Here is a 16,598-nt window from a genome sequence, read left to right as displayed (position 1 = left end):
CAGGATTATTATATCCAACTGACCAACTCTCTTGGCTCTAATCCTCGACTTCTCTTCACCACATTGAACTCTCTCCTCAAGGTGCCCCCTCCCCCAACTCCCCCTTCATTATCTCCTCAGACCCTTGCTGAATTCTTTCACAACAAGGTTCAAAAGATGAACCTTGCTTTCTCTACCTCACCACCTCTCCCTCCACTAGTCCGTTCCCCTCTCTCTCCTTCCCCTCATTCCCTTTCCTCCTTTCCTGAAGTTACTATTGAGGAAACTACACTTCTCCTTTCTTCCTCAAAATGTACCACCTGTTCCTCTGATCCCATTCCCACCCACCTTCTTAACTCCATCTCTCCTGCTCTTATTCCTTTTATCTGTCACATTCTCAACCTCTCACTTTCCACTGTGACTGTCCCTGCTGCCTTTAAACATGCTGTGGTCACACCTCTCCTTAAGAAGCCTTCACTCGACCCTACTTGTCCCTCTAATTACCGACCCATCTCCCTCCTTCCTTTTCTCTCCAAATTACTTGAGCGTGCTGTTCACCGCCGCTGCCTTGATTTTCTCTCCACATGCTATTCTTGACCCACTACAATCTGGTTTTCGCCCTCTCCACTCAACCAAAACTGCGCTTACTAAAGTCTCCAATGACCTATTACTGGCTAAATCCAGAGGTCAATATTCCATCCTCATTCTTCTTGATCTTTCTGCTGCTTTTGACACTGTTGATCACAGCATACTTCTCGATACCCTGTCCTCACTTGGATTCCAGGGCTCTGTCATTTCCTGGTTCTCTTCCTACCTCTCCCTCCGCACCTTTAGTGTTCACTCTGGTGGATCCTCTTCTACTTCTATCCCTCTGCCTGTCGGCGTACCTCAGGGTTCTGTTCTTGGTCCCCTCCTCTTTTCTATCTACACTTCTTCCCTTGGTTCATTAATCTCATCCCATGGCTTTTCCTACCATCTCTATGCTGATGACTCCCAAATCTACCTTTCTACCCCTGATATCTCACCTTGCATCCAAACCAAAGTTTCAGCGTGCTTGTCTGACATTGCTGTCTGGATGTCTCAACGCCAACTGAAATTAAATATGACCAAAACCGAGCTTCTCATTTCCCCCCCAAACCCACCTCCCCGCTCCCCCCGTTTTCTATTTCTGTTGATGGCTCTCTCATTCTCCCTGTCTCCTCAGTTCGAAACCTTGGGGTCATCTTTGACTCTTCTCTCTCCTTCTCTGCTCATATCCAGCAGATTGCCAAGACCTGTCGTTTCTTTCTTTACAACATCCGTAAACTGCGCCCCTTTCTTTCCGAGCACTCTACCAAAACCCTCATCCACACCCTTGTCACCTCTCATTTAGACTACTGCAATCTGCTTCTTGCTGGCCTCCCACTTAGTCACCTCTCCCCCCTCCAGTCGGTTCAAAACTCTGCTGCCCGTCTCGTCTTCCGCCAGGGTCGCTTTACTCATACTACCCCTCTCCTCAAGACCCTTCACTGGCTCCCTATCCGTTTTCGCATCCTGTTCAAACTTCTTCTACTAACCTATAAATGTACTCACTCTGCTGCTCCCCAGTATCTCTCCACACTCGTCCTTCCCTACACCCCTTCCCGTCCACTCCGCTCCATGGATAAATCCTTCTTATCTGTTCCCTTCTCCACTACTGCCAACTCCAGACTTCGCGCCTTCTGTCTCGCTGCACCCTACGCCTGGAATAAACTTCCTGAGCCCCTACGTCTTGCCCCATCCTTGGCCACCTTTAAATCTAGACTGAAAGCCCACCTCTTTAACATTGCTTTTGACTCGTAGCCACTTGTAACCACTCGCCTCCACCTACCCTCCTCTCTTCCTTCCCATTCACATTAATTGATTTGATTTGCTTACTTTATTTTTTTTTTTTGTCTATTAGATTGTAAGCTCTTTGAGCAGGGACTGTCTTTCTTCTATGTTTGTGCAGTGCTGCGTACGCCTTGTAGCGCTATAGAAATGCTAAATAGTAGTAGTAGTAGTAGTAGTGACATACAACCCAGAGATGGAAAAATAGAGAAAAATCATAAAAGATCTACAACCACTACTCCAGGAGGATGAATTACTGAAAGAGATATTCCCATCCCCACCAGTGCTGGCCTTCCGACAGCCACTCAATTAAAAACATAAGCTATTGAGAAGTAAGCTACCAACAGAGTATCAAAAAGAAGAGAATGGCACACATCCTTGCAATATATCCAGCTGCAAACATAGTAGATGACAGCAGAAAAAGACCTGCACGGTCCATCCAGTCTGCCCAACAAGATAACTCATATGTGCTACTTTTTGTGTATACCTGACCTTGATTTCTATCTGTCTTTTTCAGGGCACAGACTGTATAAGTCTGCCCAGCACTAGCCCCACTTCCCAACCACCAGCCCTGCCTCCCACAACCGGCTATTCCATCCAATGCCCGCTAAGCTCCTGAGGATCTCTTCCTTCTGAACAGAATTTCTTTATGTTTATTCCACGCATGTTTGAATTCCGTTACCGTTTTCATCTCCACCACCTCCCGCGGGAGGGCATTCCAAGCATCCACCACTCTCTCCATGAAAAAATACTTCCTGACATTTTTCTTGAGTCTGCCCCCCTTCAATCTCATTTCATGTCCTCTAGTTCTACTGCCTTCCCATCTCCGGAAAAGCTTCGTGTGCAGATTAATATCTTTCAAATATTTGAACGTCTGTATCATATCACCCCTGTTTCTCCTTTCCTCCAGGGTATATATGTTCAGGTCAGCAAGTCTCTCCTCATACGTCTTCTAACGCAAATACCATACCATTCTCGTAGCTTTTCTTTGCACCGCTTCAATTCTTTTTATATCCTTAGCAAGATACGGCCTCCAAAACTGAACACAATACTCCAGGTGGGGCCTCACCAACGACTTATACAGGGGCATTAAAACTTCTTTTCTTCTGCTGATCTCTCTATACAGCCTACCAACCTTCTAGTTACGGCCACCACCTTGTCACACTGTTTCTTCGCCTTCAGATCCTCAGATACTATCACCCCAAGATCCCTCTCCCTGTCCGTACCTATCAGACTCTCACCGCCTAACACATACGTCTCCCGTGGATTTCTACTCCCTAACTGCATCTCTTTGCATTTCTTCGCATTGCCAAACCTTAGACCATTCTGCTAGCTTCCTTAGATCCTTTTTCATGTTTTCCACTTCCTCTTTGGTGTCCACTCTGTTACAGATCTTAGTATCATCCGCAAATAGGCAAACTTTACCTTCTAACGCTTCGGCAATGTCACTCACAAATATATTGAACAGAATCGGCCCCAGCACCGATCCCCGAGGCACTCCACTACTCACCTTTCCCTCATCCAAGCGAATTCCATTAACCACCACCCTCTGGCATCTGTCCGTCAACCAGTTCCTAATCCAGTTCACCACTTCAGGTCCTATCTTCAGCCCGTCCAGTTTATTTAAGAGCCTCCTGTGGGGAACCGTGTCAAAAGCTTTGCTGAAATCTAAGTAGATTACGTCTATAGCTCGTCCCTGATTCAGTTCTCCGATCACCCAATCAAAGAACTCAATGAGATTCGTTTGGCACGATTTCCCTTTGTTAAAACCATGTTGTCTCGGATCTTGCAACTTATTAGTTTCCAGGAAATTCACTATCCTTTCCTTCAGCATCGCTTCCATTACTTTTCTAATAACCGAAGTGAGGCTTACCGGCCTGTAGTTTCCAGCTTCTTCCCTATTGCCACTTTTGTGAAGAGGGGCCACATCCGCCGTTCTCCAATTCCTCGGAACCTCTCCCGTCTGCAAGGATTTGTTAAACAAATCTGTAAGAGGATCCGCCAGAACCTCTCTGAGCTCCCTCAATATCCTGGGGTGGATCCCGTCCGGTCCCAAACTATGCCAGAACATTTCACAAGACCCCATGGTCATTCACAAAGGAAAAATATTCAACATAAAGGAATCCTTCACATGCTCATCTTCCAATGTAGTATATGTCATCCAGTGTAAAAAATGTGATGAAGGGTGCTATATTGGAGAAACAAGCCAGATGCTGAAGAAGAGATTTAATTTACATAGACATCATATGAAAAATGCCAACGCTAACCAGGATGTTACCTCTGGGGGACAGCACTTTGCAAAACCAGAACACCGAACCAATGATTTTATGGTAAGAATACTAAAAGGGAACTTTAAAACAATCCAGGAATGTGAGACCTTTGAAGTCAGAATGTTTAAATATTTTGACACCCACCAGACAGGACTTAACAAAGATCTGGGTTTTCTAGCCCATTATAAGCCATGAAACTCCACTGCTTTGTCACTCTCTGATCACCATGCATATTTCCCTGTCCCTCATCCTCTCAGCCCTCTCTGCTTCTCACCTAGCCCACCCCCTCCCTCATCCTTTCAGATTGTCACTGAAATACTTTGATGTTTCACTTATATATGCTGTTACTTATCAAAATTTGCTTATTTCTGATCTATCGAAGAAGGGCTACCTTCGAAAGCTAATCAAAAAATGTATTGTTAGTCCAATAAAAAAGGTATCATCTTATTTTCTTTTCTCTGTTTTATTTTATTCTATTTCTATTGATTACCTAAAAGGCAAAGAAAGCAAGGAAGGAGGCTGGATCATTCACTTCCCCCACCAAAGAGAGAAGGGAGGAAGGGGCTCTTACTTCATTTGCCGTTTTTTTCTTCTATTAACGGTAAAACCCGATCGTGTACGTTTATTCTTACCTAGTTGATGCCCACCACTTACAAGCATGTACGATCCTTCACTTCACTACCCATGCTTCCTTTTTGGTTATATCTGCTCACCTTGCAGATCTGTGGTATAAGGCTGGTCCTCGTCTGAGCTCCAACTGGATCTGGATGCTTTCTGATTTCTTTGGACTTCTCTGCTCATGAAACCTGTAGACAAAAATGTAAATCAATGATATATGATAAAGATCCCCTTGAATTTGGAGGTTTCTGTGATAAGCATTTAGGGAGTACTTTAGTGGCAGATCAGCAGCTTCAACAAACTCATACCGCTCTCAGCAATGATGTGCCCACAAGTAAGGGATGGTCCAGTGGCTCAGAGGTAAGGGCTCTGCACTGCCATGCCAACAACCTAAGTTCAGTTTACAGTTGCAGCCTCTGCTGGACAAAAGGGCATCTTGACTATTGCTCAATTGTGATACCAAGTGGCCAGACTTAGGATTCACATCTGATGGGTTCTAGAGAAAGTGGTAGCATGGCCTCTACTGGCTGAGGGCTGGGGGAGAGGATCTCAAGTAGACAACCAGATAGATTAAGCAGTCCAAATAAAATAGAATGTTTGGGATTACTACAAAGGAATTGAACAGTCCTTCGGAAAACCCAGCCAGTTGATTTTTCAGAATATCTGCAATAAATGTATGTGGGGCAGCTGGAATCTTGCAGTATGGATGCCTTCTGAATTAATTAGAGGTTAATTGTTCCCTAGGTTCTGTCTGGTACTGCAGTTCAGCTGCCTAATACTAGAGAGAACCTCTGATTGTATATATATATCTGACTCCATCATTGGGATAGAACAGTGCACTTATTCTTTAACCAAACCAAGGGATTATTAACAGACTAGTAAAACAGACCCGTTTCTGACACAAATGAAACGAGCGCTAGCAAGGTTTTCCTCGGAGTGTGTTTGTTTGAGAGGGTGTGTGTGAGAGTGAGTGTGTGAGAGAGAGTGAATGTGAGAGTGTGTGTGTGTCTGACAGAGAGAGAGAGAGTGAGACTGGGTGAGAGTGTGTGAGATAGAGAGTGTGTGTGTGAGAATGAGAGTGTGTGCTAGGGCCCCCCCTCCCTCCCTCCCTCCCTCCTCCCAGTCCCGGGGCGTCCCCTCCCTCCCAGTTCCAGGGTCGTCTTCCCTCCGAGTTCCATGGTTGTCCCTGTCCCCTCCCTACAAGTTCCAGGTTCATCTTCCCTCCGAGTTCCAGGGTTGTCCCTGTCCCCTCCCTACAAGTTCCAGGTGGCCCCCCTCCCCCTCCCTCTTTTCCTCCCTCCAAGTTCCAGGGTCCTCCCCTTCCTCCGAGTTCCAGGTTTCTCCCCTCCCTCTGAGTTCCAGGGTCGTCCCCCTCCCTCCGAGTTCCAGGGTCGTCTCGTCCCTCCCTCCCTCCCTCCGAGTTCCAAGGTCATCCCCTCCCCTCCCCTCCCCATCCCCTTCCCATCCCTTCCCCATCCCTCTGAGTTCAGGGTCCCCTCCCTTCCTCCGAGTTTCAGTGTCTCCCTCCCTCTCTCCGAGTGTCAGGTCTCCCTCCTTCCCTCCGAGTGTGAGGGTCTCCCCCTCCCTCCGAGTGTCAGGGCGAGTGCTAATAATTTGCGTGTACAATTTTCTTTATTTTCCATACCTTCAAGGAATTAGATTGTCGGTGCTAAGATTGCATTTTGGAACCTCAGGAACCTTTGGGGTCATGAAGTTCCCGAGGGTTTCTGTCTCAACAGTGAAAAATCAAACCATCCTGCACGTACGAAACAAAAGTTTACTTGCCTAGAGCTTTCCCACACTGCTACTACTACTACTTAACATTTCTAAAGCGCTACTAGGGTTACCACAGCGCTGTACAATTTAACATGGAAGGACAGTCCCTGCTCAAGGAGCTTACAATCTAAAAGACAGGTGTACAATCTAAAGTCAATCTAAACAATCTAAAGACAAGTGTACAGTCAAAAGACAAGTGTAGAGTTCATCTGATAGGGCATACTATATTTCACGAAAGGTTAGGTGCCGAAAGCAGCCTTGAAGAGGTGAGTTTTTAAGCAGAGATTTGAAGATGGGTAGGGAGGGGGCTTGGCGTAGGGGTTGAGGAAGATTGTTCCAAGCATAGGGTGAGGCAAGGCAGAATGAGCGGAGCCTGGAGTTGGCAGTGGTGGAGAAGGGAACTGAAAGGAGGGATTTGTCTTGTGAGCGGAGGGTTACGGGCGGGAACATAGGGGGAGATGAGGGTAGAGAGGTAGTGAGGAGCTGCAGACCGGGTGCATTTGTAGGTAAGGAGGAGAATCTTGAATTGTATGCGGTATCTGATCGGAAGCCAGTGAACTGACTTGAGGAGAGGGGTGATATGGAGTATATCGGTTCTGGCGGAATATAAGACGTGCAGCAACGTTCTGAACGGATTGAAGGGGGGATAGATGGCTAAGTGGGAGGCCGGTGAGGAGTAAGTTGCAGTAGTCAAGGCGAGAGGTAATGAGAACGTGGACGAGAGTTCGTGAGGTGTGCTCAGATAGGAAAGGGCGAATTTTGCTGATGTTGAAGAGGAAGAAGCGACAGGTCTTGGCAGTCTTGTTGGATATGCGCAGAGAAGGAGAGGGAAGAATCGAAGATGACTCCGAGGTTGCGGGCAGATGGGACGGGGTGGATGAGGGTGTTATCAACTGAGATAGAGAGTGGAGGAAGAGGAGAGGTGGGTTTAGGTGGAAAGGCGAGGGGCTCGGTTTTGGACATGTTCAGCTTCAGGTGGCGGTTGGACATCCAGGCAGTAATGTCGATAGGGGCAGGCCGAAACCTTGGCCTGGGTCTCCGCGGTGATGTCTGGTGTGGAGAGATATAGCTGGGTGTCATCAGCATAAAGATGATACTGGAAACCATGAGATGAGATCAGTGAGCCTAGGGAGGAGGTGTAGATTGAGAAGAGAAGGGGTCCAAGGACAGATCCCTGGGGAACTCCAACAGATAGTGGGATGGGAGTGGAGGAAGATCTATGAGAGTGTACTCTGAAGGTGCGGTGGGAGAGATAAGAGGAGAACCAGGAAAGGACGGAGCCTTGGAACCCAAAAGAGGACAGTGTGCAAGAAGTAAATCATGATTGACAGTGTCAAACGCAGCGGATAGATCGAGGAGGATGAGGATGGAATAGTGGCCTCTGGATTTGGCAAGGAGCAGGTCGTTGCAGACTTTAGAGAGTGCTGTTTCTGTCGAGTGTAGAGGGCGAAAACCAGATTGAAGTGGATCAAGGATGGCATGAGAGGAGAGAAAATCAAGGCAGCGGACTGTGAACGGCATGTTCAACTATTTTGGAGAGGAAGAGGAGGAGAGAGATAGGTGCGGTAGTTGGAGGGGCAGGGTAGGGTCAAGTGATGGGTTTTTTAGGAGAGGTGTGACTACGGCGTGCTTGAAGGTGTCAGGAACAGTTGCAGTGAGGAGAGAAAGTTAAGGATGGCGACAGATGGAGGAGGGGGTGACAGTATGGGAGATGGTGTTAAGTAGGTTGGTGGGATGGGATCGGAGGAACAGGTGGTGCATTTCGAGGAGGAAAGAAGGCGGGAGGTTTCATCCTCGGTGATCTCAGGAAAGGAGGAGAAAGAGGCCCATAGTTGGTTGTTATTGGAAAGGGCTACAGGCTGAAGAGGAGGTGGTGACTTGGTAGTGAACTCAAGGTTGATCTTTTGTACCTTGTCGTGGAAGTAGTCAGCCAGTGATTGAGGAGTGAGTGAAGGCGGAGTGGGAGCGGGGGGCACTTTGAGAGCTGAGAGAGTTGGTCCATTGGGTGTAATAGTCCTGTTTGCAAGGAATAGGGAGGAATGGAAGGAGGATAGTATGAATTTCTAGTGAAGGAAGTCTGATGGGTACGAGATTTCCTCCAGAGGCGTTCAGCGGATCGGGTGCAGGACTACTACTACTACTACTATTTAACATTTCTAAAGCGCTACTAGGGTTACGCAGCGCTGTACAATTTAACATAGAAAGACAGTCCTGCTCAATGAGCTTACAATCTAAAGGACAAATATACAGTTAGTTTAGGGGTCATTAAATTGGGTAGTCTAGGTTACTTGAAGGTATAGAGGTTAGGTGTCGAAAGCAACATTGAAGAGGTGGGCTTTGAGTAAGGCTTTGAAGATGGGTAGGGAGGGGCTTGGCGCAGGAGCTCAGGAAGGCTATTCCAGGCATAGGGTGAGGCGAGGCAGAATGGGCGGAGTCTGGAATTGGCGGTGGTGGAGAAGGGTACTGAGAGGAGGGATTTGTCCTGTGAGCGGAGGTTATGGTGGGAACGTAAGGGGAGATGAGGGTAGAGAGGTAGTGAGGGGCTGCAGACCGAGTGCATTTGTAGGTAAGAAGTAGAAGCTTGAACTGAATGCGGTATCTGATCGGAAGCCGTGAAGTGACCTGAGGAGAGGGGTGATATGAGTATGCCAGTTTTGGCGGTATATAAGATGTGCAGCAGAGTTCTGAATGGATTGAAGGGGGGATAGGTGGTTAAGTGGGAGGCCAGTGAGGAGTAGGTTGCAGTAGTCAAGGCGAGAGGTAATGAGAGCGTGGATGAGAGTTCGGGTGGTGTGCTCAGAGAGGAAGGGGCGAATTTTGTTGATGTTAAAGAGGAAGAAGTGACAGGTCTTGGCTGTCTGCTGGATGTGGCGCCGAGAAGGAGAGGGAGGAGTCGAAGATGACTCCGAGGTTGCGGACGGATGAGACGGGGAGGATGAGAGTGTTATCAACTGAGATTGAAAGCGGGGAAAGAGGAGAAGTGGGTTTTGGTGGAAAGACGATAAGCTCGGTCTTGGCCATGTTCAGTTTCAGGTGGCGGCTGGACATCCAAGCAGCAATGTCAGATAAGCAGGCCGATACCTTGGCCTGGGTCTCCGCGGTGATGTCTGGTGTGGAGAGATACAGCTGGGTGTCGTCAGCCATAAATATGATAGTGGAAACCATGAGATGAGCTCAGTGAGCCTAGGGAAGAGGTGTAGATTGAGAAAGAAGGGGGTCCAAGGACAGATCCCTGGGGAACTCCAACAGAGAGCGGGATGGGGGTGGAGGAAGATCCATGAGATGTACTCTGAAGGTACGATGGGAGAGATAGGAGGAGAACCAGGAGAGGACCAGAGCCCTGGAACCAACTGAGGACAGTGTGGCAAGAAGTAAGTCATGGTTGACAGTGTCAAAAGCGGCGGATAGATCGAGGAGGAGGAGGATGGATTAGTGGCCTCTGGATTTGGCAAGGAACAGGTCATTGCAGACTTTAGAGAGTGCTGTTTCTGTTGAGTGGAGGAGGGCCGAAAACCGGATTTGAAGCGGATCGAGGATGGCCTGAGTGGAGAGAAAATCAAGGGCAGCGGCTGTGAACAGCGCGTTCAAGTATTTTGGAGAGGAAGGGTAGGAGGGAGATGGGGCGGTAGTTGAAGGGACAGGTAGGGTCAAGTGATGGTTCTTGAGGAGAGGTGTGACTACAGCTTGCTTGAAGGTGTCGGGGACCGTTGCAGTGGAGAGAGAGCGGTTGAGATATGGCAGATGGAGGGGATGACAGTATGAGAGATGGTGTTAAGTAAGTTGTGGGGATCGGATCAGAGGAGCAAGTGGTGCATTTTGAGGAGGAAAGAAGGCGGGCAGTTTCCTCCTCGTGATATCAGGGAAGGAGGAGAAAGAGGCCAGGGCTGGTTGTTGAGGGGAGGGTTGGAGGGCGAAGGGAGGAGGTGGCTTGGTAGTGAACTCAAGGTTGATCTTTTGCACCTTGTCGTGGAAGTAGTCGGCTAGTGTTTGAGGGGAAAGTGAGGGGGTGGGTGGGAGCAGAGGGCACTTTGAGGAGGGAGTTAAGGGTGGCGAAGAGACGACGAGGGCTGGAGCTGAGAGAGTTGGTCAATTGGGTGTAGTAGTCCTGTTTGGCAAGGAATAGGGAGGACTGGAAGGAGGATAGCATGAATTTGTAGTGGAAGGAATCTGAGTGGTGCGAGATTTCCTCCAGAGGCGTTCAGTAGATCGGGTGCAGGAGCGAAGTTGACGGATGCAAGGGGGTCAGCCAAGGCGGGGGATTGGTACGCCTTGTGGGACGAGAGGTGGGTGGTGCGAGGGTGTCCAGAGCAGAGGAGAGAGTGGCATTATAAGCGGAGACAGGAGCGAAGGTAACGGATGCAAGGGGTCAGCCAGGGATAGAGTTATCATTCTGCTGACTGACAGATGACCCCGCACCAACAACAGCACCTCAGAAAGCGCCCAGCGCACCCTCGCTTCCAAAATAATGCGTGAACCTTCAAATATTTACTTTGCTGTTCGCCGAGGTTGCATAGGGTTGCATGGGCAGTTTTAAAAACAGTTCTGATCGCTTGTGGAAAGCTGTTCAGAGTGTAAGAATAAATCCCTATTTTCCGGGTAGCTGCTCTGGAAGGCAGAAGAACCCGATCCTGCCACCGGGGGCTCAGGTTACCAGTGCAGATCCCAGGATGGATCGGTGGTGGGGAGAAGGTGGAGGACTGTAAAAGCACGGACACGGCACGGAGCTGTCTGCCTCTGCGCACACCAAACGCGTCGCGGTTTTGTGTGGCCTTCTGCTTCCCCGCCCTGCCATCGACGTCATCGTGTGTTGATGCGAGGGCGGAGATACACTGCAGCCCATTGGGTGACTGTCAGTGCTCCGCCCTTCACGTCATAACATTGTGACGCGAGGGCAGGGCACACAGTCATGGGGGAATAGTGGTCTACACAACCTCGGAAGTGTGGGTGGAGTTCGGGCTTCATTAGAACGTTGGGTTGAGAATTATGTCTGGATGGGCCGTGGCTGAGGGCGGGTCTATGAGTCACAGTGAGAGTGAGTGTCGCTGACCGAATCCTAGAACAGTACAGGCTTCAGTGTTCCCTGCCACACAGTGAGCTTCAGAATTGGAGGTGAGAATTATTTATATAGATATTAAGGAGGAGAAGGAGAGATAGTTAGTTATACAGATTATAAGTTATTCAAAGTCGTTAACTCGCGACAGGATTGTGAAAAATTACAGAAGGACCTTACGAGACTGGGCGCTGGGTGGCTAAATTGGCAGATGACGTTTAATGTGAGCAAGTGCAAGGTGATGCATGTGGGAAAAAAGAACCCGAATTATAGCTATGTCATGGCAAGGTTCCACGTTAGGAGTTACGGACCAAGAAAGGGATCTGGGTGTCGTCGTCGATGAACACACTGAAACCTTCTGCTCAGTGTGCTGCTGCGGCTAAGAAAGCGAATAGAATGTGGGTATTATTAGGAAAGGTATGGAAAACAGGTGTAAGGATGTTATAATGCCATTATATCGCTCCATGGTGCTACCGAGTATTGTGTCCAATTCTGGTCCGCCGCATCTCAAGAAAGATATAGTAGAATTGGAAAAGGTGCAGTGAAGGGCGACTAAAATGATAGCGGGGATGGGACGACTTCCCTATGAAGAAAGACTAAGGAGGCTAGGGCTATACAGCTTGGAGAAGAGACAGCTGAGGGGAGACCATGATAGAGGTATATAAAATAATGAGTGGAGTGGAGCAGGTGGATGTGAAGCGTCTGTTCACGCTTTCCCAAAAATACTAGGACTAGGGGGCATGTGATGAACTACAGTGTAGTAAATTTAAAACAAATCGAGAAAATGTTTCTTCACCCAACGCGTAATTAAACTCTGGAATCGTTGCCGGAGAATGTGGTGAAGGCGGTTAGCTTGGCAGAGTTTAAAAAAGGGTTAGACAGTTTCCTAAAGGACAAGTCCATAAACCGCTACTAAATGGATTTGGGAAAAAATCCACAATTCCAGGAATAACATGTATAGAATGTTTGTACGTTTGGGAGCTCACCGGTGCCCTTGGCCTGGATTGGCCGCTGTCATGGACAGGACGCTGGGCTCGATGGACCCTTGGTCTTTTCCCAGTGTGGCATTACTTATGTACTTATTGTAACTTACCAAAGCTTGTTACAGAATTTTTACTCGTAATCACTTTTATTTCTGCGACACTAAGGAATATACAATTGACATGTATAATCAATTGGTTATAGGAATATAGTGTCCCAGCTGCAAACAGGTGCTTTGCTGGGACTCAGTCTTTCATGATTTCTTTTACCAATCAAAGGTCTACATGGGAAAGCAATCATGTATTTGCCAATTCTCTTGCGCTACATTAGTTTCCCCTGGAGAGAGAGGATGGTTGCCCCTCTCTAACTTGAAGCAGGATGTACCCTAACTTTTATATGTTCATACAGGATACAGGTAATATGACAGTAAGCACATCTGATTGGACCTATGTTATGTCATGGTTAACACTGTTTGGCTATGTTAATGAGTAGCTTTATCTCGTGAACAGGTTCTCATCTTTAGCTTGCTTAACACAAACTTAAGCAAGACCTGGCACCGTGCTGAGGAGGCCATCTGTATCCCGTTTATGAGGTTTTTGCACCCTAGCTCCTTCCTCATTTTGCTGCATGGTGTGTCCCAATAGCTCAAGAGCTTGCTGGAACTTCAGAGTTCAGAGTTCGGCTAAAGGCCTGTACTTTTCTTGTCAATTTTTAGATCCTGAACCTAAGTCTCAGGCCTGGGCTGCCAATAAATACAACTGGCTATTTGCTGATTTGGTTTGGTGGCCAACTTTGGCTACATTGTCACAATGTTTCGCCACCATGAGAGCCTCAGATACCATCACTCTATATCTACGCATATCAGTCTTTCGCCCCTATCACATACAAGTCCTTTGAATTTTTACACCCTAGTGCATTATTCTGCATTTCTTCACATTCATTTAAAGTGCCAATATTAGACCAGTCTTCTAATTTTGGTAGATCACTTTTCATGCTGTCTACTCCCGCCAGGGTAACCACTCTTTTGTATATCTTTATGTCATCTGCCAAAAAAAAAGAAAAGAAATCTAATTTTCCTTCTAACCCTTCAGCAATGTCACTCATAAATATATTGAATAAAATTAGCCCCAGTACTGATCCCTGAGGCACTCCAATACTCACTTTTCTCCAAGTGAATTCTATTTACTACCATCCTCTGTCTATCAGTCAGCCAGTTTCCAATCCAGTTCACCACTGCGGGTTCTAACTTCAACCCGTTCAGTTTATTTATAAGCCTCCTATCAGGAACTATGACACTGTCAATCACAACTTACTTCTTGACACACTGTCCTCTTTGGGTTCCAGGGCTCTGTCCTCTACTGGTTCTCCTCTTATCTCTTCCATCATACCTTCAGAGTACACTCTCATGGTTCGTCCTCCACCCCTATCCCGCTCTCTGTTGGGGTTCCTCAGGGATCTGCCTTGGACCCCTTCTTTTTTCAATCTACACCTCTTCCCTGGGCTCCCTGATCTCATCTCATGGTTTCCACTATCATCTTTATGTTGACGACACCCAGCTTTATCTGTCCACACCAGACATCACTGCGGAATCCCAGGCCAAAGTATCGGCCTGCTTACTCCAACATTGCTGCCTGGATGCCCAACTGCCACCTGAAACTGAACATGGCCAAGACCGAACTTATTGTCTTCCCACTAAAAAACCCACTTCTCCTCTCCCTTCACTCTCTATCTCAGTTGATAACACCCTCATCATCCCCGTCTCATCTGCCCGCAAACCTTGGTGTCATCTTCGACTCCTCCCTCTCCTTCTCTGCGCATATCCAGCAGATAGCCAAGACCTGTCGCTTCTTCCTCTATAACATTAGCAAAATTCGCCCTTTCCTCTCTGAGCACACCACCCACACTCTCATCCACTCTCTCATTACCTCTCGCCTTGATTACTGCAACCTACTCACTGGCCTCCCACTTAGCCATCTATCCCCCCTTCAGTCCATTCAGAACTGTGCTGCATGTCTTATGTTCCGCCTCGACCGATATACTCATATCACCCCTCTCCTCAAGTCACCTTCACTGGCTTCCGATCAGGTACCGCATACAGTTTAATAGCTTCTCCTACTAACCTACAAATGCACTCAATCTGCAGCCCTTCATTACCTCTCTACCCTCATCTCCCCTTACGTTCCTACTCCTTTCAGTACCCTTCTCCACCACCGCCAACTCCAGGCTCCGCCCTTTCTGCTCTGCCTCACCCCATGCTTGGAACAAACTCCCTGAGCCCATACGCCAGGCCCCCTCCCTGCCCATCTTCAAATCATTGCTCAAGCCCACCTCTTCAATGTCGCCTTCAGCACCTAACCACTACAACCTCTACTCAGGAAATCTAGACTGCCCCTATTTGACTGACTGTACATTTGTCCCTTTAGATTGTAAGCTCCTTGAGCAGGGACCGTCCTTCTTGTTAATTTGTACAGTGCTGCGTAACCCTAGTAGCGCTCTAGAAATGTTAAGTAGTAGTAGTGTAGTAACTATGCCAAAGACTTTACTGAAATCCAAATAAACTACATCTAGCACACATCCTTGATCCAGTCTCTGGTTACCAGGTCAACGAAATCAAAACTTGGCACATTTTTATTTGGTAAAATCACGTTGCCTTGGATCTTGCAACCCACTGGATTCTAGAAAGTTCACTGTCTTTTCCTTCAGCAGCACCTTCATTACTTTTCCAATTACTGAAGTGAGGCCTTACTGGCCTTAATTTCCCACATCTTCTCTGTCACCCATTTTGTCCTGAGGGATCACATCCGCTTTTCTCCAATCACATTTTTTTTTCACATTACATAAGTACATAAGTATTGCCATAGTGGGGACACATCGAAGTCCATCAAACCCAGCATCCTATTTTCAACAGTGGCCAATCCAGGTTACAAGTATCTGATAAGATCCAAAACAGTACAATACATTTTCTCCAAGTCCATCTTAATAATGGTCTATGGAGTTTTCTTTAGGAAACTATACAAACCTTTTTTCAAACCTCTCTAACCTAACTGCTTTTACAACATTCTCTGGCAAAGAATTCCAGAGTTTAATTACACATGAGTGAAGAAATATTTCTCTGACTTTGTTTAAATTTACTACTTTGTAACTTCATTGTGTGCCCCATAGTCCTAGTGTTTTTGGAAAGAGAAAACGAGTGATTCACATCTACCCATTCCACTCAACTCATTATTTTATAGACCTCTATCGTATCTCCCCTCAGCCAGTAGTTTTTTCCAAGCAGAAGAGCCATATACACGTCAGCCTTCCCTCATAGGGAAGTCGTCCTATCCCCTTTATCATTTTCATCGCCCTTCTTTGTACATTTTCTCATTTCACTATATCTCTTTTGAGATACGGTGACCAGAATTACAACACAGTATTCAAAGTGCGGTTGCACCATGGAGCGATACAAAGGCATTATAATGTCCTCACTTTTTGTTTTCCATTTGTTTCCTAATAATACCTAACATTCTATTTGCTTTCTTTGCTGCCGCTGCACACTGAGCAGAGGGTTTCAAACGAATCATCAACAATGACACCTAGGTCCAGGGGTGTAGCCATGGGCGGGCCTGGACGGGCCCAGGCCCAGCCACTTTCGCTCCAGGCTCACCCATCCAACATCTTTCCCTGCTGTCGCTGCCTTTTCTCCCTCAGCTCCGCTGGGTACGGCCGTCCTGGAGGCAGCGTTCAGCAGCGTTTGCCTGTGTGCCTGCCTTTAAAATAATTCTTCGCACCAGGCTCAGCTGCATTCTCTTATTCGCCCATCGCAAAGTGCTGCTGTTCACACAGTAGCTCCGCTCCCCTTTGCTGCGTCATCCAGCCCTCTCTGATGTACTTCCTGTTTACGTAGGGCCAGATGGATGCAGCAAAGGGAACGGAGCTGCCTGTGTGAACAGCAGCGCTTTGCGACGGGTGAAAAAGAGAATGCAGTGGAGCCTGGGGAGAAGAATTATTTTAAAAGGCAGGCACGCAGGCAACGCTGCTGAATGCTGCCTCCCCCGACGGCCGTACCCGGCGGAGCCGTGGGAGAAAAGGCAGCG

General features: G+C 47.6%; 1 protein-coding gene across 1 annotated transcript in view; it reads right to left on the bottom strand.

Moving 5' to 3' along the window:
* The window catches only part of LOC115462754 (serine/arginine repetitive matrix protein 1-like), a gene marked incomplete in the record, with an annotated part of 263,367 nt that overhangs the window by 11,304 nt on the left and 235,465 nt on the right, over positions 1-16,598 (bottom strand). Inside the window, 1 exon segment of the mRNA XM_030192734.1 lies at positions 4,811-4,902. Coding sequence (XP_030048594.1) covers positions 4,811-4,902 — 92 coding nt within the window.

The sequence above is a fragment of the Microcaecilia unicolor genome, chromosome 2 (genome assembly GCF_901765095.1).
Source record: "Microcaecilia unicolor chromosome 2, aMicUni1.1, whole genome shotgun sequence".
NCBI lineage: Eukaryota > Metazoa > Chordata > Amphibia > Gymnophiona > Siphonopidae > Microcaecilia > Microcaecilia unicolor.
Note: the sequence above shows the minus strand (reverse complement) of the source record. Positions and strands in the feature narration are given on the sequence as shown.